Here is a 25,575-nt window from a genome sequence, read left to right on the forward strand (position 1 = left end):
TGGATGGAGGTCTGGCTCTGTCATCTCATAAACCAAAGGGGAATTTTTTTTTCGCTCTCACTCTTCTCCAGCAACAAAGACCAGGATGGAAAAGTCATTGTGCATGCTGCCTGCAGTGCTTTTTCTGGGACTTTTGACACACGGTGCTGCAGCACTGATAAACACCCCAGCACCGACTAAGAGTTATGCATTAATCGACTACACAACAACAAGGCCAACTGTGAATTGGACCGAGGCTGTGACTGTGAAGGGCGAGAGCAGGGACGGAACGACTCCAGCAACAGCAGAGCCAGACATTTTCACCACCACTGTCAGAGACAAACAGCTGGACACCACGGACACCAGCAAAGAAAGAAACAAGAAAGAGAAAGACCCAAGAGACCGCAAGACTGAAGATGACAAATCAAAACTGGGTAGGAAAACAATTACCCATTTAGTCTGATTTTTGCATGAAGCTGTTATGAGCTCCAGTATTAACTCCATATTAATTAAAGAGGCAATTAAATAGTGATGCCTACCTTTTAAAAACCTTTAAAACAAATCACGCTGTAAAAGTAGATGTGGATAATTATTGCTATTATTATATTATATTTACAATCATACAAGGTCAGAAAAATCCCAGTAAAGTTAGTTTGAAGTTTAGTTTTAGCTTAGCTTAGTTTTTAAAAATCTCTTCTCAGTCAGTCACTTAGAGGAATATGTATTTCAGCTATACACAGCTCTGTATAGCATTTTTTACTGCTTGTCATATTTGCTGTTGCTCAATATGTTGGATTTAGCTGTTTTGACCTACTTGTGACTGATGTGAATGTTATTAGTTGTTCTCCAAACCACAGAATCCCCTGCAGCTGTAGCTCTCACCTCCCTGATCTGCTGAACATTTGACTTTTCTCCACTGTGTCTCAAATTACATCCAAACCCTCCACATAGTCCGATATCTGCAGCTTCCTCTACTCCCCGAAACAAGCAGAGCAGGGGGAAGAAGAGGTGAGGGGTCTCCAAACTTCCACAGAACTGGCCCAAGATGATCAGAGATATTCCACATAACAACTTGGAGCTCGTTTTACATCTGGCATGTGTTTGCTTACTCATACAAACCACAAAGAGAGAGAAAGGTTAACCCTTCCACTGTCGATCTCAGAGCTGCTTCTGCAGAGGATCAACATGTGGAGACAGAAACCCAGAGAAGATCTTATCGCATGATGATTCACTTTTGTTTTCCGCGCAGACTGTCCTCCCCTCGGCCTGGAGTCCCTGCGAGTTGATGACAGCCAGATTCAAGCTTCGTCCTACCAGCGGTCGGGGCTGGGTCCTCACAGGGGGAGGCTGAATATCCAGGTCAGTGGGTCAGAGGCTATTACAGACACTCATCTCTCAGCATTTTGGAAAGCATTGTTAAATTTGATTAACATAAACAAACTACACACATTTTTTAAAAACTTGGCCCCTTTGAAAATCAAGTAAATAAATAAAACCTAAAATTACCTTTATTAGTTAATTTAGATTGACTGCTACTTCAAAGACATGAATTTGAATGGATTAAATTTGATGAATCAAGCTGAACTTACTGAATACTATTTTGTGATGTTTCAAATATTGTGTGTGTGAATCTCCAGTTTCTATGCAAAGCGTATTACACACAGTTTAAAAAGTTATTTCTTCTGTCAACGTGCAAAATCCACAGATGCCGCAATTAATTTATCACCACAGTGAAGAGAAACGTCACCATAAAGGTCCAGGAAAACTACAGTTACTTTTTGTCATGGTTAGAATTACTTTACTTGAGACTCAGTTTAATGTGGAATCAAAGATTTGGTCCAAAGTACCAAGAAAGTCCAGTGGGAAGTTTTAATACATTATTAAATGTCTGGTGCTTTGAAGTTTGTTTGTTTTTTTCAATTCAATTAACTAGAAATGTATTCTCGCTTTATAAGTATCTCTTGTTCAACTGTTTGTTAATGCAAATATCTAATTGACCTATCATATGGCAGCATCTGAGTGCATTTAGGATGCACAAGATGACCTCCTGAAGTTCAACCTGAACATTAAAATGGGGAAGAAAGGTGATTTAAGTGACTTTGAATGTGACATGGTTATTGGTGCCAGATGGTCTGTGCATTTCAAAAACTGCTGTTCTACTGGGATTTACCCACAAAAACATCTATCAGGTTTACATAGGATGGTCTGAAAAACCGAAAATATCCAGTGAGCTTCAGTTATCTGGGAAAAAATGCTTTGCTGGTGTCAGAGGTCAGAGAAGACTAGCCAGACTGCTTTGAGCTGATAGGAAGGCAGCCGTAACTCAAATAATCTCTCAGAATAGCATCTCTGAATGCACAACATGTCGAGCCTTGAAGCTACATCAGCAGGAGACGCACTACATGCAAATGCTATTGGCTAAGAACAGAAAACCGAGGCCACAATTCACCAAAATTAGAAAACAGAAATTTGGAAAGACACTGCTTCATTTAAAAAGTCTTGAACCTTCTTTCTTGAACATAAAAATGAGTTCACTGTACTCAAATACTCTACGTAATCACCAGAGCCCTAATCAACAGAGCACCTTTGGGATGTAGCTGAAAAGGGATTTTCACACTGAGGATGTGTAGCTGACAAATCTGCAGCGACTGTGTGTGATGCCATCATGTCAATATGGAGCAAAATCTTTGAGACATGCTTCTAGTACCTTGATAAATCGGTGAGGAAATAATGTATTTCTGTAGTTCAGTGTACCTAATAAAGTGGCAAGTAAAGTAAGTGTGTATTTCTATTAAAAGTAGAGAAGCTGAGTTGGTTCAGCCAAAATCAATCCACCATTTCGTTGTACATGTACAATAACAATAAAGGGCTATTCTATTCTATTCTATTCTATTCTATTCTATTCTATTCTATTCTATTCTATTCTATAATCAGATTTCTTGACTAATTTGCATCTCCTAATGGGATTAGCCATTCCTTTCATGTTGTCACATTTAACTTAAATACTTATTTCTAGTGTTTATTACAGGAACTATAAATTATAAAGTATCCACCCTTTAACTTGGCAGGCTCATTTGGTCTTGCTTGGCTTGTAAAATTAGCCAATAAAATAAAATCTATTTATTGTTTCTTCCAAGAAAAAATGTACAAAAATTAAATAAAATAATCTGATGAATGCAGAGCCAGATGTGTTTATCACTGCAGCCGTCCACTCCTCTTGTTCTGCGGTCCAAAGTCTTGAGTCTGGAGTCTGAAAGTAATTATTTCAAAATTAGGTCAGAACTGAACTCTTATGCAATGCTTCACACGAAGGCCAAGCCTCAAGTTTTCAGGGAGTGTTTCATGGATTCTTTGTGACATGCGTTTTTCTTTCTTTTTTTTTCCAAGTCTGGCATTGAGGATGGAGATCTGTATGATGGAGCTTGGTGTGCCGAGTATAAGGACCGGCACCAGTGGCTCGAGGTGGATGCCCTTCATCTCACTCTGTTTACTGGAGTCATTCTGCAAGGGCGAAACTCCATCTGGAGGTCAGGTAGTATCAGGATTAAAGCTGAAAATCAAAATAATTTGTTAGCATTATGGACATTAGCTCTTCATTGAACTTACTGTCTAAAGCAAAGATGGAGTGCTGTGGTATTCTTTGGCTGCCCGCTGCAATGAGCTCATTGAAAAAATATATGTTTGTTTTCCTTTTTGGTCTATGTCATAGTTGGGACTGGGTCGAAACCTACAAAGTTCAGCTGAGTAATGACTCTGTAACCTGGCATACCTCCATGAATGGGACACAGGAAGCGGTGAGAACTACTTCTTGTATTCTGCGATTTAAGGAACATAGATGGAAAACAGATTTTGAAGTTTCTCTGCCAAAGTGAAATATAGACTGTGAACCAAAACCTTAAGTACGGGTGCAGATTAGAGACGACTCAGGATAAAACAAATGCAGTAGGGAAAAAACTGAAATTCGGGGGTGGCCTTTAACTCATTATAACACACTATATAAATAAACTAAAGTACACATTGATAAATGCTCCAGCATGCAGTGTGTACAAATAAATTTAAGGTTTGACTGAAAACTGCAGTTCAAACTATTTTTTTTGCCTGCGCCACATATTTTGGAAAGTCCAACCTCTTTCCAAGGAAATGAAGGCGAAACAAAAGTTTTCCACTTCATTTTAAAGCCATTGCTAACTCTGCCAAGAAAGTCATGTTTTCAGCTATATTTGTGTTGTAATCATTAGCACAGTGGCACAGTGGGCTGAGCAGGCAAACCATCTGCCAGGGGCCTGGGTTTGATTCTGCCCAGGCCCGCTTCCTGCATGTTCTTCCTCCACTGTCCTGTCACCCCACGATTCAAGAGCTTGTAGCACCTATTTTAGCAGCAACGACTTGAATTGTTTTGTCTTCGACTTTATCAGTCTCTCACATCGTTGTGGAGGAATTTTGGCACACTAGTCTTTATAATCTTGTTGCAGTTCATTGAGGTTTGCCTTCTTAAGCTCTGGATTTTCACTGGTCCATTGCAACACCATCTTTTTCAGCCATTCTTTTGTAGATTTGCTGTGATTTGCTTGGGATCATTTTCCTTTTGCATGACCCAATTTCAGCCAAGCTTTAGCTGTCCAACAGATGGCCTCACATTTGTCTCTAGAATACTTTGGTATACAGAGGAATTCATGGTCGACTCAATGTGTGCAAGGTCCCCAGGTCCTGTGGCTGCATAACAAGCCCAAATTATAAGCACTGCACCACCGTGCTTGACAGTTGATATGAGGTTTTTGTGCCGATACGCTGTGTTTAGTTTTCTCCAAATGTAGCACTGTGCATTTTGGCTAAACATCCCATCTCTTCAAAGGACATTGTTCCAGATGCCAGAGGCAATTTTGCACACCTAAGCTATGGTGGCATGTTCTTTTTAGAATGAAGTTCTTTGGAAATGGCCTGATAAACATCGTAAATAAAACCTGATAAGGCCAGATTACTTTTATTATATCCTTATACACAAAACCTTAGAATATATAGAGGGTGTGCTATCTTTTTTCCATGACTACACAAACTTATATGAACTCACATTGAATTGTGCAGCTATTTGAAGGAAACCAGAATCCTGAGACGCCGGTTCTTGGGCTCCTTCCTGTTCCCACCGTTGCCCGTTTCATCCGCATCAACCCACAGACCTGGTACTCCAACGGGACCGTCTGCCTCAGGGCTGAGATACTTGGCTGCCGTGTTCACGGTAGGAAGAAAAACAGTAGTGGAGAGGGACAGAGCATTTACTGTGGATGTTCAAATGCATTAAGATGTTGACCTCCGAAAGTCAATGAAAAGAAAATATGTAACTGGAAACATCTGCTACTTTCTTTTAGATCCATCTGACATTTACTCAGCGCATGAATCAGGATCCAAGGATGCTCTGGACTTTAGACACCACAACTACAAAGAGATGAGAAAGGTTAGGAAAGTTACAGGATGAGTGGCTTTCCCGTAAACACCAGGGGTTTTACTCATGCTCTTAACAATTTGCAGATTTGGTAAAATTTCAGCTGTAACCCTTTTAAGCCTTACACTCAAGCGTGTTTTCTGAACCCTGAAGCTCATGAAGTCTGTGACGGAGGAGTGTCCCGACATCACCCGCGTCTACACTATAGGGAGGAGCTACATGGGCCTCAAACTCTATGTTATGGAGATCTCAGATAACCCGGGCAAACACGAACTCGGTAAGAGTTGAAGATATTGGAATGAAACCTTCTGGTTTGTCATATTTCTCCAGTTACACAGAGTTTCGCAGCTCAGAGGTGCAGTTCAATATCCGCCATTGTTTATACAGCCTGATTTCTGCAGCAGCCCCACACAAGGAGGCAGGGGGTCCTGAGGAGAAGGCCTCTCTTGTATAAACAAATGATTTTATTTCTTTGAGCCATTGCCATTAGACACAGGCTTGGGTTTAAATGTGATCTGTGGCCACTCCACATCTGCCAGCAAGATTAGTAAAATCAAGTATGGTACAGCTCGTCTTTGTTTCTTAAGAAAAATGTCATAAACACGTTTCAAAATCACTTTGCTCCCCGGAATTTTGCTCTTATGCGTCAGCAGCTGTTTGATTGATTTCATGGGGTAGTGATCAGTGCCAAGTCTAAGAGAAAACACTAAAGCCTTGCACATATTTTATTTTTGTGGTAAAAGACCAGACTTCAGGTCTTTGGAGTCATGTACTTAGAAATGCCTGGCGCCAAACTGTTGCCTAACACAGAGTGCTTTATCTGAGCAATTAAATGTCTTCCTAGCGTGCTGCTGAGCTTTAGAAAACAAAAATAAACTTAAAATCTTAGATCATGTTTAATATGACCTCCTTTTAGAAGTGCCCCAGTCAGTTCTTCCACATTTTTTTATTCCTTGGCATGTAAAGTGGCTCTAAATTTTCCTCTTGGCAGGGGAACCTGAGTTTCGCTACGTGGCAGGGATGCATGGAAATGAAGCTCTTGGTCGAGAGCTTGTCCTAAACCTCATGCAGTATATGTGCAAAGAATACAAAAAGGGCAACCAGCGTATAGTACGGCTGGTCACGGAGACACGAATCCACCTCCTGCCCTCCATGAACCCAGATGGATATGAAGAGGCTTATGTGAAGGTGGGTAAATCTTAGTTAGGCTCATGTCTTGTTCTTTTTTAAAATATATATATATATAATATGCTCTTTAATAATCCCCACATTATACTTGTTAATGTGGTGCAGGGTTCAGAACTGTCTGGATGGGCTGAGGGACGATACAGCTTTGAAGGAATCGACCTGAATCATAACTTCCCAGACCTGAACAACATTATGTGGGACACCCAAGAAAAAGCAGCAGATAAATCCAAAGTGCCCAACCACTACATTCCCATCCCAGAATACTACACCAAAGAAGACGCCACAGTAAGGAAATGCATCTTATTTGTGCATTTGAAAAATTCATTTCATTGGCACCACCTGGAGGCTATTTTAAGATTGACCGGAAATAGAAACTAAAGCATTAAAATTGACTTCACCTAAAAACTGCAAAGTTACAATGCTCACTGTTTTGTTCTCACGAAGGTCGTGAGAAAGAGCAGCTTTAGTCAGTGTGCGATTATTTTCATTTCAGTGACATGCAAAGGCTCAGATCAGGAAATCATTTCAGAGCCAAGAAACTAGTTTTCCTGAAAGCCTGAGGATTGTCACCCAGTGTCTGGTGACAGTGTTCAAGGCAAACACAGGCTGAAATCCTGCTTAATGACAGAAAAAGATCATCAAATCTGCAAGTTTTCTCCTTGGTGAATTTCTTCTTGGGTGTGTTTTGTTATTAAAAAGGGTATTTATTTAACTGCATAATATGGGTTAGGATTATTAATTCTGCCACCTGTGTTTTATTCTGAAAATCTTTCCAGTTAATCAATGTTTGATTATTTCACCTGAGAACTGTGCTTAAGTACCAGTTTTAGGAGCTAGACTTAGTGTTTCCACTTGTTTGCTTCGTTGTTAAAAGTTTGACTTTGTAACATTTCAGGGTTCAGTATTGTCTTCCCTCCTTCTTCACATACATCTGACAGCAAAATTTACTTCACAAAAACAGTGGGCTCCTCCACGTTTAAAATGTCTGTGAGTCGTTAGATGTTTCATCAGTGTAAGCAGTGCATAGATCTAATGAGAAATTGCTCGTTTTATCAGACATTAAAGTTGTTGAACGGAAAACAAATGAGAAAAAGGTATATGTTAAAAACCTGTTCAAGATCAAGTCCACAAAAGTTCACAAAAAAAGAACAAAAGTACAAAATGAGAGCAAGTTATTGTGTGCAACATTTAAGTTTTTTCCTCTCCTTCTTTACTCCATCCATTAACTATCTGACTAGAGCCCGACCAATATTGGACTTTTAAATCAATTTTTAATTAATATTAATCAATATCGATACAGACATTTGGTGTAGAAATGCTCCTGGCCATCAATTTGCAGGTTGCACAAGGTTGCACATATGCAGATTACAGTCTTTGCCATGTTGGCTTTGCTATTATTAGATCATTCTAGAAAAACAGGAAAAGAACTTTAAAGTGTATATAGAAAAGATTTTCCAAAAAGAACAAAAAGTTGCTCTCACTAATGACAAACACGCAGATGCTGATCAGAACAGGCTTACAGAAGTTACACAACTGATTTATGAAGTTATACTAGAGTGCGTCCTGGCTTGGGTTCGCAGCTTAAGTTACCATACCAATAAAATCAGAAAGTAGTGATCCATCGTCATAGTACTGAAACCCGAAGGTCAACCCTGAAGTTACCCAGATAAGGTGAAATCTTGCTTCATTGTTTTGGACGCCATAACGTAGTACATGTCTCTGTCTAACTCTGCTCGGACCAGCTGGTTATTGGATTTGTAGTATTTACATGATGCCAGCAGGAAAGTTACAGAGCGCCCTGCCTTTAATTTTAAATTTTCATCTAATCTTTATTCATTGATTTATAAACACCAACAGTGTTAGATCAACAAATACCAAATATTGCCCGATAATATCAGTTGGACTGTATCTGGCAGTGTCTTCCATGAACAAAGAAAATAGTCCAAAACAAAAGCATCACACACTCCGTAACAGGAAAACAGGGTCGGTTAACAAACAGGGAATTAGAAACATCTGAGCAACGAGGCACAGGTCAAACTAATCACGATAACAAAACAGAGGACATATTTTTAACACTTTATTTTTTTGCAGTTTCACATACTTTGGGTACTTAAACTAAACTCCTTCCACCTCTGCCCAGGTTGCACCAGAGACACGTGCGGTCATCAGCTGGATGCAAGACATTCCCTTTGTGCTCAGCGCCAACCTCCATGGTGGAGAGCTTGTTGTTACCTATCCCTTCGACTGCACCCGTGACTGGGCGCCACAGGAAGACACTCCAACAGCAGACAACGCCTTCTTTCGCTGGCTGGCCTCGGTCTATGCCTCGACTAACCTGGTGATGGCTAACCCGGACCGACGTATCTGCCACTACGAGGAATTTCAGTCACACAACAACATCATCAATGGCGGAGCCTGGCACACGGTTCCCGGCAGTGAGTTTCATCAGTCTGTTCTGTGCATGATTTCCGCCATCTGAGACTCATCAGACCCAAAAAATGCTGCATCCTCCTCTGCAGAGGATGTTGTGTGATTTCAGTTAGTGTTACAAAACAAGAGAGCAGATTGAAACACTTAAAAAAAATTTACTACCAATGTGCAAACATCCTGTCAAATTACATATCCCTTAAATTAAACTAGGCTCCAGTAAATATCATATTTTAATCTTGCTATAATTTGCAAGCTTAAAAAATACATCAATATTTAACCAACTTAACCACTGACAGATGTCATATTTCTCTCCATTCAAGGATCAAATTCAGTTCTTTTTCACCTTAAACCTATAAATTGCACAAATGTTTCACTCAATATTCACTGTGTTTTTTGTGCCTGCCTTTCCTGCAGGTATGAACGACTTCAGTTACCTGCACACCAACTGCTTCGAGGTGACCGTGGAGCTGTCCTGTGATAAGTTTCCTCATGTTAGTGAACTCCCCATCGAGTGGGAGAACAATAAGGAGTCTCTGCTGGTTTACATGGAGCAGGTAAATCTGTTCAAAGAAAGTTATCATGTGGTTTTCAAAGCAGTGGCTCACACGGCAGCATTTTCTGCTCTCTCAGGTTCACAGAGGCATCAAAGGTGTGGTCAGGGACAAGCTCACCAAAAAAGGAATAGCAGATGCTATAATCAAGGTGGAGGACCACGACCATGACATCCGATCAGGTCAGCCAGTTGATTTTATTTATCTGTTTTAATCTGATTTTCTTTCTAATGAGCAGGGTGTTAAAGTATAGAGTGTCCAACTACAACCATCAAATGCATCTTTCTTTTAGCTTTATTTCTGATAAGTCATAAGTATATACCAAGTTAACAGCCTGTAACCAAACAGACCGAAAGAACCATTTTGACAATTGCTGTATTTGAACTGTTGTAAATGACTTACTGACCTGTAATCCGTCAAACATATCTCTGATATCAAGCCATTTGGAGTCCCAAAGAACATTTTCGTCACAAGATAGAAGCTGCAATCAGTTTTTGGCAAAATTATTTATTTATCTTCTAAAGGTGCATTAACCTGTAAATCCAGAAACTTACATTAAAATTGTGCAAACCTCATTTTTTCCTGTAGCCGCTGATGGGGACTACTGGCGTCTTCTGAACCCAGGCGAGTACAAGGTGATCGTTTGGGCCGTGGGTTACTTCCCATCCATGCGTCGGTGCAATGTCGGCATGGAACCAAATCCCACCATCTGTGACTTCATCCTCACCAAAACACCCATCCAGAGGTTGAAGGAGATCAGGGCCAAAGGGGAGAAGATCCCGCAGGATCTTCAGCTGCGTCTTCGTGCTCTGAGGCTCCGAAAGCTACGGGCTAGCACCAAGGCCATCAACCGCCGCAGGGAGGGTCAGCGGATGAGAAAAGCTCGGTCTTCTCAAGCCTGGAAAGCATGAGAGGAGATGGGACAACGGGTTGATGAACTGTCCGCTGGGAAAAATTACATTTCTGCTGTTAAAGGAGCTCACCTGGTTAACAAAAAGTATTTCTGAAATATCAAAACATGCAGACCGTTTTATGTCTCTGACACTGTTCTCAGTTTGGGGACCCTTCAGGCTACGACAGGCACACAAACTCTTAGAGACAATGTAATTGCAGAAGGTTTTTAAATTGGTTCAAGTATCCTTAAAAGTTACGCAAAAGACTTCCTAAATTGTGAATTTACTGTTTTTTTTTCCTTTTGTACATTAATTAAGGTGAGGATTTCAGTGTCAGCTGGCCTGATGTCATACTTTTTTCTAAAAGTGTTTTTTTATTTTAGTTTGGTTGTCTGACTAAAGTCCAACTGGACCAATAAAGTTAAATAACTGTGTTATCCAGCGTATTTAATCTGAACCTAAGGTTAACAGAAGTGGGATAGCTGGAAGAAACTGCCATTGGTTGCAATCTGAAGGTCAGGACATGAGATGAGTGGAAAGATGAAAAAGAGGGAAATCTGTGTGGCACATGTACAGACCTCAAATCAAATGAGCTTTATTTGTATAGCACGTTTAAAAGACATCAAGCGTCGGCTAAAGTGCTGAACAGAAGGATAATGTAGTCAAAATAAAAGAAAGAATTCAAATAAATGAGATAAAAAATTAACTTTCCCTGTGAACATCTAAATAAGGGGTTTCAAACATAAAGCCTGTGGCTAGACACCAATCCAGCCCACTGAACGGCTTAAGTTTCATAAATGCAGTTTTATTGCTTAAATACTTGTGCCATGCCCATTCATACTACACCAAATTAGATAACCAATAGACAAACAATAAATGTCTATCTACTGCAAACATTTCTGCGAAAAGGATTTTTTATGTCATTTAATAAAAACTTTGTTTCATAATTACAGGACAGTCTGGCCAAAGAGTTATCACAACTTTGTCTGCAATTTTACACATTTAATTCTTGCAATTAAGCCCAAAGAATCATGCAGACCAAAGTTATCACAGCTAACTAAAACTAGATGTGAAAAAAAACAAAACAAAAACACTTTAGTTAACAAATTTAAGACCTTTGAAAACCCCTGAAGTAGAAAGATCTCTTGAACTTATAAAAGTAAAATAAAAATATAAAGATAATAAATTCTGTAACTATCTGTTAGTATGGTAGAAATCTGCTAACAACATGCCTAATTATTCACTGGCAGGTGCTTTTATTGAGACTCTGCACGTCTGCAAGATTGAGCATCAACTGTTTTTATTATAACACCTGTACTGACTTTCCTAAATCTTGCCTTTGACATAGGCCATCCATACATTAAAAAAATATTTTAAAAAGGCTAAAACTGAAACTAATAAAAACTAAACTAAAACTAAACAGTTCGGACAATAAAAACTTTGAAACAAACAAATATATTAATATATATATATTAATGAAATTACACAGCTTGGCCGGGGTGTACGCTGCATCTTGCCCTGTGGTAGCAGAGATAGCCTAACATCTGTACAATATAGAGCAGGGGTATCAAACATAAGGCCCAGGGGCCAGAATCAGCCCAGCAAAAAATCCAATATGACCCACTGGATGGCTTCTTGGAAAATCTGAAGGAGGGGACAGATTTCGGACTTTAACTGTATTTTGATAAGATTTACAGCTTTTCCCACTGATAAACACCCCCTCACCCATACCACACTAAAATAAGTAAACAATAAGTAATATATAAACAATTAAATGACAGAAAAGTTCCTGTCTTCCTTGTTCCTGATAGAGACGTTCATTATCATTTCATTTGTACTGCAGTGAAGCCAAAACATGGCTGACATGGTCATTTGCACTAAGAATTACGGGAATCTTGTAAGTATGTTGCAAGTCAAGTAATGATGTGATGGAGGGTGTTTCAGGTGCAACCAAAGTCTTTCATTTTCAGGCCAATCATGTACCTGTGCAAACATGTTTCTGCCACTGACAGAAAAAACATGACATACTGTACATATGCACGTGAGATCCTTTAATACTACTGTTGCAATTCCTAGATGTATTTTTGACTGGATTAGCTTCTTTTCTGAAGTAGTCAGAAATTGCTTTGCTCATCCTCCTGTGTATTTACAATACTATGAAAAAGTCTTGAGTCTTCATTTTCAGTCCAGTCCTTATATGATGTGATTGAATGAATTGGATTCTTCTCCCCTTTATATGATGTCTAATATTTAATTGTTTATTTTATAACTTACCAGATCATAAAAACAGAAACCATTTCTTCCTTTAACTTGCTAATCCTCCCATGAGAAAAGTCATTCTCAGAGTTGGTATTGCAGCAGCCATATGGAGAAGAAATTCTTAAGACACATAAATTTAAAAATAAATCCATAAATGAAGAGAAAATTAACAATAAATGACCCAAACACAGAGCAGTCAGCAGTGAAAAAGAAGCTAAGTTTTTATTTCTTTTAAGTACCATTTTTAGTATCGCTGACAGGATTGCTTACTCTGTGTAACCAGGTAGGAAACAACAGTGCACCTACCCTCCCCCCAGCTATGATCTCCACAAATACTGGGAACATTCCTTTAACCCACAGCTGAAAACAGGTTAAAAAACCCAGAACCGGAGCAATAAAACAACAAAGAAATTCTTAAAAATGAACCCGGTTTTTAGTTGCTATACCTGAAGTGAAAATGGCAGATAAGACACTTTTCCTCAAAGAGCTCGTGAGTATAATTAGTGAAATAAAAGCAGCGGTGAATATACAGCATCCTTTAACCATCAGTTCAGTCAGTTCATTTTAAAGTAGCTGTTTACAGAAGAAATGTCTACTTTTTTAAAATGTCAGTAATAAGAGAAATTAAATAATTCTAAGGGAAAGAAAGACGACTGAGCTGAAGGTGAAATGGACTCCATTTGCAGCATATTGAAAACACATTTTGAGCATGTAACTGAGGTACAAAGTGTTAAAAGCATCCTTTTCTCATTGCTTGCAGGACCATACAGCGAGCTAGAATCTAAGAATCCACCTGTGTTATCACCTCAAACCCAAATTAAGTTAAATGTTCTCACGCACTTTTTTCCCCCAACAACATTTTGTGGCACTGAGTTGAGGCCAGAAAAGAAGAAATAATCACACTCACAATTAATATAAAGTTACCCCTAAGAGCCAATTTGCATTGGATTAACGCAAAGTGGAAACAATGGGAAGCAGCTAGCCCAGCTTTATCTAACAGAATTAAATGTTATCCACTGGCACACTGACTAGCCAAGGGAGACAGAAGTGCTAATTAGTAATCTTCCCAGTGATTATGCTAATCTTACCAGGCACTGGCTTTATAAAGGTTTTTGAGGTCATATGCAAGTCGCTCGTTGTCAGCCAAATTGGACGAGATACAATCACCAGTCAGGACAGGAAGAAAATGTATATTTCCCCCAATGGTTGGTGAGCGGTTGCATGCTGTTGCTAGGTAAAAATCTGTCTCAAAGAGGGTACTACTGCAAAATCTCAGAGTGCTTTGGTCGCTCTCAAATTGCCAGGGTTGGATGTGCGCTTCATGGAAGACACCGACTTGTCTACAAACACTCGCCAACTACTAGGCGATCGTGGCTCAAGAGTTGGGCGTTCGCCTTGTAATCGGAAGGTTGCCGGTTCGAGCCCCGGCTTGGACAGTCTCGGTCGTTGTGTCCTTGGGCAAGACACTTCACCCGTTGCCTACTGGTGGTGTTCAGAGGGCCCGGTGGCGCCAGTGTCCGGCAGCCTCGCCTCTGTCAGTGCTCCCCAGGGTGGCTGTGGCTACAATGTAGCTTACCATCACGTGTGTGTGAATGGGTGGATGACTGGATATGTAAAGTGCTTTGGGGTCCTTAGGGACCAGTAAAGCGCTATATAAATACAGGCCATTTACCATTTTACTAGACGAGCAAAAAAGTGCAAAACAAACCAGAAACACTACAAAAGCAGAAAGTTTTGGAGTGTGTTGGCTGCACAGACGGTATAAAACATGGATGTAGCTTCTGGGTTGGAAAAATGCAAATACAGTGTTTCAAAACGGAGCATTTGTGGTATGAAATCACTTTTACTTGGTGAGCACTCGGTTTCACTAGCAGTCAGACTAGTCGGTGAGTGTTTGCGGATAAGTTGCTGCTCGATGCAAACTCCATGCAACCACAGGAATCTGGTAGCAATCAAAGCAATCACACGGAGGGGTTTTTCGGGGGGGGGGATGGAGCCATAACTGGGGGTTTTAGCAATCGATTTCACAGGTATTGCCATCAGCCTCTATCTAAAATACATATTCTGTCCTCAAAACTTGTAAATGACAGACGGTCATCCAGAATGGCAAACAAGTGGAGCTGGTGGTCACATGACCGTAAAACCCTGAATATTTGGAGTGATTAGCTAGCATTTTAACATTTTGTGACTGTAGGGGGTGCTGCCGCACTCTTATATTTGCAGTATTTTTTTTTTTAACATTAAGGTTTAGAGACACAGGTTCAGAATTTAGAGCATCTAAACACTGTCATATATACACCACTAAATACTGAGTGTTCAATATATCCATAAAGCAACCGTGCCCCCTTTAATACCAAAGGCATGAATGTAGTTCCATCTCAACACCCCACCAGATGTGAATGAGACACTTCCCAAAATGTGAAACAAGAGAAGATATTTCCAAATCCACAAATAGATACCCACTTTTAGCTCACGGCAGAGAAGTCCAAGTAAAAAAAATGAAAATAAAAAACAGAAACAAAACATTTGGCATCTAAGAGCTCAACACAGAGCCTCACATAAATAAGAAAGAAGAATTATCTTAAGAGGCTGGTATGCATAGTAGTATACACTTCTGTCTTTTTTTTGTTTTGTTTCCCTAACAGCAAGTTTCTATCTACTCTGCAGTCAGTCAGTATGTACTGTAGCCAGTATACATTACAGTTGTAACAATCAGGCATGTGCTTACAGCAGCTATACAAAACACAAAAGCATTGCTCTTACTAGAACAGTCAAAGCAATTCGCTCCTTTAAAGAGGAGAAAAGCCTTGCTTATCAACTTTATGCCAACACAAGCAAACGTGAAACACTAGGTGTGACAAAACAGTGGATTAGCACTCTCCAAAAACCAACAAACTTAGGTTCAGGGGTAGAAAAAGCACAATTTCATCTTGCAAATGTTAAATAAAGAATGGTAAAGAAGCTTTCTCAGTCAAAAAGTGAACATGCCACTGATAAAATAAAAAGGCCGGCAATATTCTACAGCAAGCATTAATGAAACAGCTTATTTGTCTGTTTCCAGCTGTCTGACAGCCCCAATGCTGTCGAAAACATTAGAAACACATTAGTTAGCCTCACTATTTGAACATAGATACTGTAGCTAACCGTAAATACGTTTAGTGCACCATTCTGTTTGAGTAACACTGGAGGGGAAAAAAGTGAAAAAGAAAAAAGTCAGATGAAAATATTTAAAAAAATTTGCATTTTCAGATGAAACGATGTAGGTGCTGAGAGATGCAGGCAGGGTTGGGAAGCCAGAGCCGCGTGCTCTATGGGGAAAATCTATAATAATGCCAGCCATGTTTAAGGGAAAAATACTTAACTGCTACTACATTTTCATTTTTACAAAGAGTGGGTGTGGAAAAATCTGTAAATGAGACACCGACAGCAGCCCGACTTCAGCAGTTTCCACTTACAGGAGATGAAAAGTGACTGCAATGTATCTACTCCTAAAGTAGCTTCAGTGACCGTGAGAATCAAACATCGTGCTACAAGTAGTGCCATAATTAATACACCAATAAAACCACCTTAAAAAAAAACTATCAAAGACCATGAAGGCAGAAACAGGGTGGAGACAGAAAATGTATCTGAAGTACTTGAAGTCAGGGGTCAAAGTTCAGATTGTATGAGCAGAGAAGCAGCACCTGTGGAGAAAAGGCATGAGCAGAGCAGCAGAGAGCAACACGATGTGCAGCAGAGGACGCCGAATTGAGACGACCAGCGACAGACGCAAGCGCCGGTTTCTTACTCGTCCTTTTAGGATTCATGTCCGCTTGCATCCTTAGTGTTTTTGTCCTGAGACAGCAACATCTGGGTGTGCCGAGTCTCAACAAAATCAAAGTTTTCTACTGCTATAGAGAATGAATCTTTAATATGAAAAAGAACGAGCTTGTCCTTCACTGATGCCACGTTGCGCCACTGTCTCCGAGGAGAAAAGTAAAACCCAACTGATCTTTCTTGTTGTACCGCCTTTTTTTTTCTTCTTAAAGTTCAGGGTCAGCGAGGTTTCCATCCACTGCTGCAGTCTAGCCACCGGTCCACACCTCAAGTCTTCTCCGTTCTTCTCCCATTTCAATGGCTATCAGCTGACACCTACAATCCAAACTAACTTTGCCTGCTTAGCTGCTGCAGACCTGGGTCAAGAAGTACTTTTAGGGTTTTGTTTCTTTAGATTATCGGAAAAAGATTCACACAAACAGATGCTGGGAATCCGATTCAGGATTGCTACACATTTTTTTCTCCTTTTTAGAGTTTTTGACAACTTTTCCTTTAATGTTTCTGACATACAGAAGGATGTCATATTTCTCAGTAGCTAAACAATCTGTAAACACATAATGGCAAAAGTCTAAAAATCAAAGAGATTAAGTAGCTGCACTACACTTGGGCAATGCAAGGTTTTTATAGATTTTTGTGTGATTATAAATAAATTAATGCTTCTTTGATGTATTCTCAGACTTTCTGTGCAGAAACCCTAATCAGTACTTCTTCACTGAGGTCTGCAACACTTCTTTCTTCAACAGCACCGGATGCTAAAACTTGGGCTGGTAAAGGGCCACGCGCCCACTGAGGCACCCCGAGGCCAGCTGGCAGTGTGTTGGGGAGAACTTTGTGGTGAGCACTACGTCACTGTGCGAGTAGATGGAGCGTATCTCCCTGAGGCAGCTGGTCTGGATGGGCAGGCAGTCGACCAGCTCGCCACAGCGCTCGTCGAAGGCCAGGAGGCGGACGCCGTAGCCGTAAGGGGAGCAGATGAGCCGTCCATCTGGGCTAAAGCACAGCTCCTTGATGTAGCCCCGCCCCACGTTGGCCTCCTCAATGTAGTGGGTAAGGCGGAGGGAGCAGCGGGGGGAGACAGGCGGGCGAGTGGGTGCTCCCTCCTGGAACTCATACACACACGTCCACTGAAGAGAGAAAGGTAGCGATACCAGATGATTAAATACGCAATCACATCAGCGTCATCACTGGAAATATAGCCTTTAGTGGCCTTTTACTTGTGAGCTGCTTAAAAGTATGACACTGCACTTCAGTTCTACAAGAAAAGTGGTCAAATATACAGCCAGAATTACGCTTGTTAATGGCCAACAAAAACCTCTGGTTGGCACACAACTTTCAGAGGGAACAAATATTAGTGAAGGTGTATTTTAGCCTGTCTGGATTACAGAAATAGCATGAAGAGGGAGCTTGGTGGTTTAAGGCATTTTAATAAACAAAACTGTGATTATGTCAGCTTCATGCACCGCTCCATGTTTCTCACCTCTTGGTCGTCCATGTTGCTGGAGCATCGGATGAGTGTGGCCCAGCCTTTGGGATGGAGCTGCAGGGAGGTGATGCAGTTCCCTCTGTCCCTCTCGCCGGGGATCTCTGGAGTTAACACCTCCAGACTGTTTCTGGGGGAAAGACCTGCGAGCACAGTTTTTCATAACATTAAAGACAAAACCTCAGGTGTCAGTGGTTGATCCCTTCTATATCATGATTCGCCCTGACCTTCTCTATGAGGGTGGAGCTTGCTGGAGTCATTTCCCTGGCGAGGAGTACAAGCTGATCTGGACGCTGATGTGCCTCCATCTACAAAATCACAAAAGGCATTTATAGGTTTGTTTTTTTTTTAATAAACACCAACCTATATTTTCACCTAGAGCTGGGCGATATAAGATTTTTTCATATCACGATATGTTTTTTTCATTTCAGGCGATAACGATATATATCACGATATAAGCCAAATAACTATATTTGTAAGATTTAAATGTGCCGTTGCTCACAAGTAAAATGTGAAATAATCAGCAGCTTGTTTTGATTTAAATATTTATTTCCCATAATAAGTTCAACAGGGTAGATGTACTTAAGGAACATGAGACTTCAGTTTCAGATAAATAAAGGCAAATATTGCAAACTACACAAAAGGCAGCCGCTAAAGCGTTTAAGTTTCAAAACAGAAAAAACAAAACAGACTACTAAATTGTCAATTCCACTTAGAAACAAAATTTTAATTCTAAAAATAAATCTTAGTTTGTTTTACAGAAGAACAGACAAAATTGACTAACTTTTGTCAATATCAAATAAACTGAGAACTAAAAGGAAATTCTCAATCTCTCCTTGTTGTATAGCTTAGCTTTTCAAACAGTTTTAACAGTTACTTTAGTCCAGAGGTTCCCAAAGTGTGGGGCCCGCTCCCCCAGAGCCATTGCAGGGGGGCGCGGTATGAAAAGAAAAAAAAAAAAAAAAGAAAGCTTGGACACTGCTAGCATAATGGACAGGTTTTTGATGGGGCTCCCACATAAACGCAAAGCAGGAGATGAAGCATCGCCAAATATGTTTCCAAACCAACTTCCTTCCAAGCCAAAGACTAGAAAATATGGTGAAGCATATCTTCCCTTTGGCTTCACCTGCACAAGCGCCAAGGTAGGTCTCCCCTGCAGAATTAGTTTCCCTGCGTCGGGAGCAGCCCTGGGCTCTTCAAATCACGGACAAACAGTATCCCACATTCTTGATTTTTAGTTCACAAACACTTCTTGTAATAACTACTCCTGACATTTTGGACATGTTAGCTCTTTATGCAGTAAAGTTACAGTGGGATACAAATAATATCAGGCTGATCCTGCCGTAATTTGTTCCCCCCGGTTCAAATCACGGACAAACAGTATCCCACAGCTGTTTATGTGTTTAAACCCATTTTGCACAGAGAGGCATTTTTTGAAAAATGTATTGATAGCAATGTTGAATATTATTACACAGGAAAAAAAACAACTACACTTAAAATAATCACACCGTGACGCCTCTGCCTTTCTAAATGGAGGGACAGTAACTGCGTGTAAAACCTGAAGATAGTCAGATTAACAGTAACAGTGTTTTGTCTCTATCTGCCATTCTGCAATTCATCTCATGTAAACAATAACGTGGCGCACAGCGTGACGTGAAAAGAGGCACATACCTTTGTCGTTGCGTGACAAACTCTGTATTCCTCGTCCACACGTAAACGCAAAAAAGGAGTTTTAAATAATCTCCGTTTTCGGTGAATCGCAACGCCGTTTACGTGTGGACGAAAGACCCAAACGCATAGAAAGAGCTGCGTTTTCAAAAATACCCGTGTAGGTGTGGACGCAGCGTAAAAGAGTTAGTAGTATATTTTATTACTACCTGTAATTTATTGCCGTTTACTTGTATTTGCTTAATTGTTTACTAAATGTTTGAGGTGTGAAATAAACCGCAATGGAGCAAAATAAGGGTGTGTGTGTTTGGAGGATGTGTTTGTGCGGTGGGGGGCGCGAACATTTTTCTTGTAAAACAAAGGGGGGCCTGGCAAAAAAAGTTTGGGAACCACTGCTTTAGTCTGACAAAAGCCGAATGACGAATTAGCGCTTTCAGTCAGAGATTGAGCATGCACCGCTTTATTGTATTTCCAGACTTGCTTTCGGCACAATTTACAGTGCGCGCTACTCTGTTTTTTGTCAGACTTGAAATAGCCGAAATACCTTCACACTATGGAACTTCTGTGGCCCTTCCGTTCGACAATCTCTCCGGCATTGGAACCATCATCTGTTTTTTCTTCGGTAACCTTCGCTCACGCTCTCGGTTGATTTTTCTCTAGTCGGCAAACTCATTTCCTCCATTACCTGGGCAACCCGGCTGGCTGCTTCCCAAACAAATACACATGTGCGCCTTGGCGCTTGTGCTGTACGTAACAAGTCACGTGACGTGACGCTGCGGCTGTGATTGGTTCGGCTCTGCGCTACTTAATTTGGATTGGCTGTGCTTTTTTTTTTCTTTTAAGAGGACAAGAGAGATGAGTTAAAAATTTAACTATCGCAATAGTTAAATTTTTCTATCGAGAAAAAGTTATTTCGCAATACATATCGTTATCGTTCTATCGCCCAGCTCTATTTTCAGCCCATGTTTTCAGCTAATAAAGATAAAAGCACATGAGCAAAACACTTCATTAACTTGCGCTTGAGCCTGATCTGACCTGAGCTGAGGGGAGTCCGTCGTGCTCGTAGCATTCGGTAGCTGCCCACCTCTAGGGACTGGGTGAGGTCCAGGTCATGGAGGATGAGCAGGTACCCTGAGGAAGTAGAAATGAGCATCTTGGAACAGTCAGGTGTCAGGCGCATCCTCATTAAGTAGCGAGTGTGGAAGAACTTTTTGTGTGGGCAGCCATCCTCTGTAAACCTATAAAGGCAGAGGAGTAATTAAGGTTTAACAGACACTTAGATTACAATATCTTATAAAACCCTTCCTGTATAGATCAGCCTTGGTGCAGCCCCTCATTGCCTGAAATCATCTGTTTTAGCTCCTGCTCCCTCCCTTTACCCCAGCTTTCTGATTGGTTGCCCTTTGTGTACATAAAGGTCGACCAGCAGGTGGTTTAGGCTTCTGTGGTCTAATATCACAGAAGTAATATGATCATCTCAGCCAAAGCTGTGTCCTGGAGATGATCATATTAGAGCTATCCACCCACATTAATATCACATAGATCTGAGATTGGGAAAAACTGACTGAAAGGTTGTATTTAGTGCAGTGTGAAACCCGAGGTTTTAGCTCATGACTGAAATCAGCATTTGAAATTTTGGCCATTTTTGTATAACATGTAGTAACATATATGAAACTAAATAACTAACTAACTAAATTAAAGCAGTTTGATTGAAAGCTAAAAGAAACAAAATCCAGATCACAATAAGATACCCTGGGCATGTTGAAACTGGTTTGAAGTACAGGCCACTTCTAATAAGGATATACTTTATTTTCACCATAACTGTACATGGCACAGAGACACAACGAGCACGTGGACGTAAAATAAACATACCACAGACAATGACTAACCTGTTAGTGTCCCATGTGATGACATTACCATCGAAGCCAGAAGTGACAAGGAGACGAGTGTTGGTGTCATACTCGATGTTCTTCACCCAGCTGGCATGCCCGTGCAATGAGCAAACCTTTGAGTTAAGCTTGCGCAGATCCCATAATGCAATTGTTGTGTCGTCAGAGCAGGTGGCAAACAAACGATTGTCCAAAAACCTACAGGGAGAGAAACACAGATTTAGGAAACCCAGTGGATAGTAATTTCGACACAGGTTGACCAATCTGGGGTGCTTCCCCACGCTGCCTGATGAAGATCTTCCAGTTCCGTAATTACACTGTGAGGAGCGAGAAGAAAGCTATTCCACACAGAAGTCTTTTATCAAGTGGGATGATGTACAAATGCCACATCTCTGTAAGTAACTGACGCAGCTGAAATGAAACTACAGTCCTGTGGAAAAGAAAATACACCCTGTTCCAATTCTATGGTTTTATATATTAGGTCAAAATAAAATTCTGGTTCCTAGCAGGTTCTCTTTAAATACAACTGCCACTGAAGAACAATACATGACACATTACACTGCATCATTATTTATTTAACAGAAACTAAACCAACATGCAGAAGCAGTTGTGTGAAAATTTAAGTACACCCAATAATTGAGTAGCTTGAAGGACCACCTTTGGCAGCAATAACATGATGTTCTCACATTCTGTACGACTTTATCAGTTTCTCACATTGTTGTGGAGGAATTCTGGCCCACTCTTCTTTGCAATGTTGCTTCACTTTATTGAGGTTTGGAGGCATTCATTTATTCACAACTCTCAGAAGGCCCCATCACAGCATTTCAATTAGAAGGAGGTCTGGACTTTGGATTCTTCTTTTCCAGCCAGTCTGTTGGTGCTTTATTGCTGTGCTTTGGATCTTTGTCCTGTTACATAATCCAATTTCAGCCAAGCTTTAGCTGTCGGACAGATGGCCTCACATTTGACTCTTGAATACTCTGGTATACAGAAGAGTCCATGGTCAACTCCGTGACTGCAAAACAAGCCCAAATCATCAGCCCTCCACAACCATGTTGACAGCTGCTGTGAGGCGCTTTCTCCAAATGTGGGCCTGTGTATTATGGCCAAACATCTCTGCTTGGGTCTCTTCTGTCTTAAAGGACATTGTTCCAGAAGCTTTGTGATTTGCTCAGGTGTTGGTTTGCAGATCTAAGCTGTGCTGCTATGTTCTTTTTAGGGAGAAGAGGCTTTCTCCTGACAACCCTTCCAAACAAGCCATAACTGTTCAGTACAGTCCTGTCATAAACTTTAATATTAAACACACTAAATGAGCCCTTTAGAGCCTAGGATTGTTGGCTGTCTTGAATATTTTGTTTTTGTGAATAATATTTTTCACACTTTGAATATATTTTTCACACAATTTGAAGTCCATCATTCTGCAGTGATGGACTTCAAATTGTTTGGAAATGGCCTCATAACCCTTCTCAGATTGATGAACAACAACAGCTGCTTCTCTAAGATCATTGCTTTTGTCTTTTCTCCTTGGTTTTGTTTTAAGACAGTCCTGAATTTCCAGACCTGCAAAATTACAAAACGTCTGCGCTTATAGGAGGTGCTCACACTTGCTAATTATCTATTAACGAAGTGCATTTCATTGGCTGCTACATACCTGCTCAATTCCTATGGAAGCTGCAAATATGTACTTTGTTTTTTCACACACTGCTTCTGCATTTTGGCTTAATTTTTTTCATATAAATAAAGGCAATGGATGATATGTGTTGTTGTTCAACTAAGGCTGTACTGAAATGCGGAAGGATTTATTATTTGGCACCTTCAGCTCTTCCATCCAACATCTCTTTCTTGCATCCTCGCGGGGAAGAGCTCAGACCCAATAAAATGCATCCAAGTAGTTTTTATTAGTCTCTACATGTCATACTTAAAAATGATTTAAAGACTCATGCTGTAATACAAACTCTTTATTATGTTTTATTACCTTAACCCACAGGTCTCTTGCTCCCTTTTACTGTGCTACAGACCCACTTTGTAAAATCTTTCCCCAGAGATTCAAGATTAGAAGAATGCACCTTATGTTGTTGACACAGTCCTCGTGGGCCTCCGTCAGGGTTTTGATGTGTCTGGATGAAATTGGATCAAACAGCAGGACCTCAGTCTGCTCACAGGCCACAGTCAGCACAGACCTAATCAGAAGGGAAAAAAACAGTTGATCTCTTTGTCCATGTGCGACAAGATGTTACGCAGCAGCAAATGAAAGCATGAGGGGAAAAAGGAGAATATTTTCTCAGTTTATAGGTAATCTAATAAGTAGACGGGCTGAATTTTACTTGCATTGACACTACACTACTCATTGCATTTTTGCTATAACAATAATGAGTCACAACAATGTTACTAAAACTGCACAACAAGAATAGGTAAAATTTAAACAATTCAAGCAGACACAGGTCAGACACAGGTCAAAGTATTGAGTACTGACGAGTATTTTGCACAGCAGCGCTATCACGGTACAGGAAGGACAGGAAGTGTGAGCCCACAAAACAAATGTGACCCAGACTGGGCACAGCTTGACCTGGTTTGTCTGCAGGATTTGTTTCTTACATCTGCTGTCTCTTGGCTTAAGTCCGAGAAGTACTCACGAGTTGTACAAGACTTTAGAGGTTACATTTAGAGGATATCAAGAACGTACTGTTTAATCATCAGTGAACAAACTGATGGGGTTGTCTAGAAACCATTTATTATGTCATCATTAAATACCAAGGAGTGCGTATATATGAGATGAAGTAGGTAGGTGAGGACGAATTGGGCTTTGAAATTCAAGCTTTTAACGCACAAATATCGGGAAATCTCTCAACTTCACACCCAAAACGCAGACAAATCTTACCCGTCCGGGGAGTACTCCAGGTTGAACACGGCTCCATGGGTCTGAGTGCTCAGGTTAACAGACTCTACAGCCGGATTCATAGAGCGGTACAAGCTTGTCATTGTCCTGAAGTTATCCCGAGCTGGGTCCACAAACACCCCTCGTCTTATAGTCCTGCTCTGCAACCATGAAAACAGGCTAGCACCCCTGAAGCTGTCAGTGTCGGAGCCACCGCCAGTGTCGGAGCTACCATCAGTGCACTTCTTCAGCGGTGCGACGGCCGGTCTGGAGCGGGGCTCTCGCTCCTCCAACACGGGAGACCCCGCGATAGGAGCCAGTAGACCCTCGCTGCTCGCGGGGGGTGAAGGAGAAGCTCTCCGAGCGCTGTCATCTTCCTCATCCGAATCGTCAATGTCAGGGTCTTCCTCTTTGTCGGAGACGGTGCCGCCGTTGGGCCTGTCCCGCGACTCGTCGGCGTCCTCGCTGTCGCTCTGGTGTTCCGAGCTCATTGTAGCTTCTCCAGCGTCCGCGCAGACGTTTGCTGTTCGGGGAGCAGGGTCTCGAAAAGTAGCCTGGCCCGTCACCTAATGAACACGAACCCGCTGCTTCCTTCACTCTTTTAAGAATCCATTGCAGGGCATTTTAGGTGCATAGGTTACGCTGGTCAAATTTTATTTTGTTGCTAGGTTTGCCAGCGCCTTAACGCCTCCCGTTAAACCACACACATGTTAGCTTAAATTTCACCGGAAGATGGTGATTAAACTTCAAAATAAAAGCACAAATAGCCTTTAAAACTATATGCGTGTGTCTTATATAAAGCAAAACACAATATAAGTATTGTTTATTACTCCTAAACTGTGCTTCTACTCATTTTTAGCGAAATAAGACACGTACAAATAAGCCCGTTTTCTTGAGCAGAAACGCCGAGCTGAAACATCCAGGCGGAAGATTCGTGCATCTTTCAGATAACTTGTTTTGTTCGCACCAAAACAAACGCAAACAATGACGTAGTTCCGTTTCCTTTCCCTAGCAGGTTGCTTGCTGCCATCTGCTGAATAAGTGGATTTGCTATGTGACAATAGTTAACCACAAATTCATTTATGAATATGACAGTATAAATGCGCAAGA

The 25,575-nt window shown here is 40.9% G+C and overlaps 2 protein-coding genes across 2 annotated transcripts; one reads left to right on the forward strand and one right to left on the reverse strand.

Annotated features, from left to right (window-relative positions):
* On the forward strand, window positions 1–13,865 carry LOC100700724 (probable carboxypeptidase X1). Its single transcript, XM_003442967.5, has 13 exons — window positions 1–413; window positions 1,229–1,338; window positions 3,367–3,506; window positions 3,689–3,773; window positions 5,062–5,212; window positions 5,343–5,428; window positions 5,570–5,693; window positions 6,408–6,604; window positions 6,710–6,889; window positions 8,745–9,039; window positions 9,449–9,588; window positions 9,665–9,767; window positions 10,174–13,865. Exons 1-13 carry the CDS (start codon window positions 86–88, stop codon window positions 10,494–10,496), a joined length of 2,262 nt encoding a protein of 753 aa, XP_003443015.1. The 5' UTR covers window positions 1–85; the 3' UTR covers window positions 10,497–13,865.
* A 1,196-nt stretch (window positions 13,866–15,061) lies between these two features.
* On the reverse strand, window positions 15,062–25,364 carry wdr32 (WD repeat domain 32). The gene is made up of 7 exons (XM_003442966.5): window positions 24,469–25,364; window positions 23,657–23,770; window positions 21,591–21,788; window positions 20,737–20,939; window positions 18,261–18,341; window positions 18,031–18,176; window positions 15,062–17,677 (listed from the first exon to the last, which is right to left on the reverse strand). The coding sequence occupies exons 1-7, from the start codon at window positions 24,954–24,956 to the stop codon at window positions 17,306–17,308; spliced, it is 1,602 nt and encodes a 533-aa protein (XP_003443014.1). The 5' UTR covers window positions 24,957–25,364; the 3' UTR covers window positions 15,062–17,305.
* Between the last annotated feature and the right edge of the window lie 211 nt (window positions 25,365–25,575).

The sequence above is a fragment of the Oreochromis niloticus genome, linkage group LG19, assembly GCF_001858045.2.
Source record: "Oreochromis niloticus isolate F11D_XX linkage group LG19, O_niloticus_UMD_NMBU, whole genome shotgun sequence".
In the NCBI taxonomy this organism is placed as follows: domain Eukaryota; kingdom Metazoa; phylum Chordata; class Actinopteri; order Cichliformes; family Cichlidae; genus Oreochromis; species Oreochromis niloticus.

Coding starts and splice junctions, on each gene's coding strand:
- LOC100700724 (XM_003442967.5), top strand. CDS start 86: ATGGAAAAGTCATTGTGCATGCTGCCTGCAGTGCTTTTTCTGGGACTT. Junction 414..1,228: donor AGATGACAAATCAAAACTGG/GTAGGAAAACAA, acceptor TTTTCCGCGCAG/ACTGTCCTCCCCTCGGCCTG. Junction 9,768..10,173: donor CGACCATGACATCCGATCAG/GTCAGCCAGTTG, acceptor TTTTTCCTGTAG/CCGCTGATGGGGACTACTGG.
- wdr32 (XM_003442966.5), bottom strand. CDS start 24,956: ATGAGCTCGGAACACCAGAGCGACAGCGAGGACGCCGACGAGTCGCGG. Junction 23,771..24,468: donor CTGGAGTACTCCCCGGACGG/GTAAGATTTGTC, acceptor CCTTCTGATTAG/GTCTGTGCTGACTGTGGCCT. Junction 17,678..18,030: donor GCAACATGGACGACCAAGAG/GTGAGAAACATG, acceptor TTCTCTCTTCAG/TGGACGTGTGTGTATGAGTT.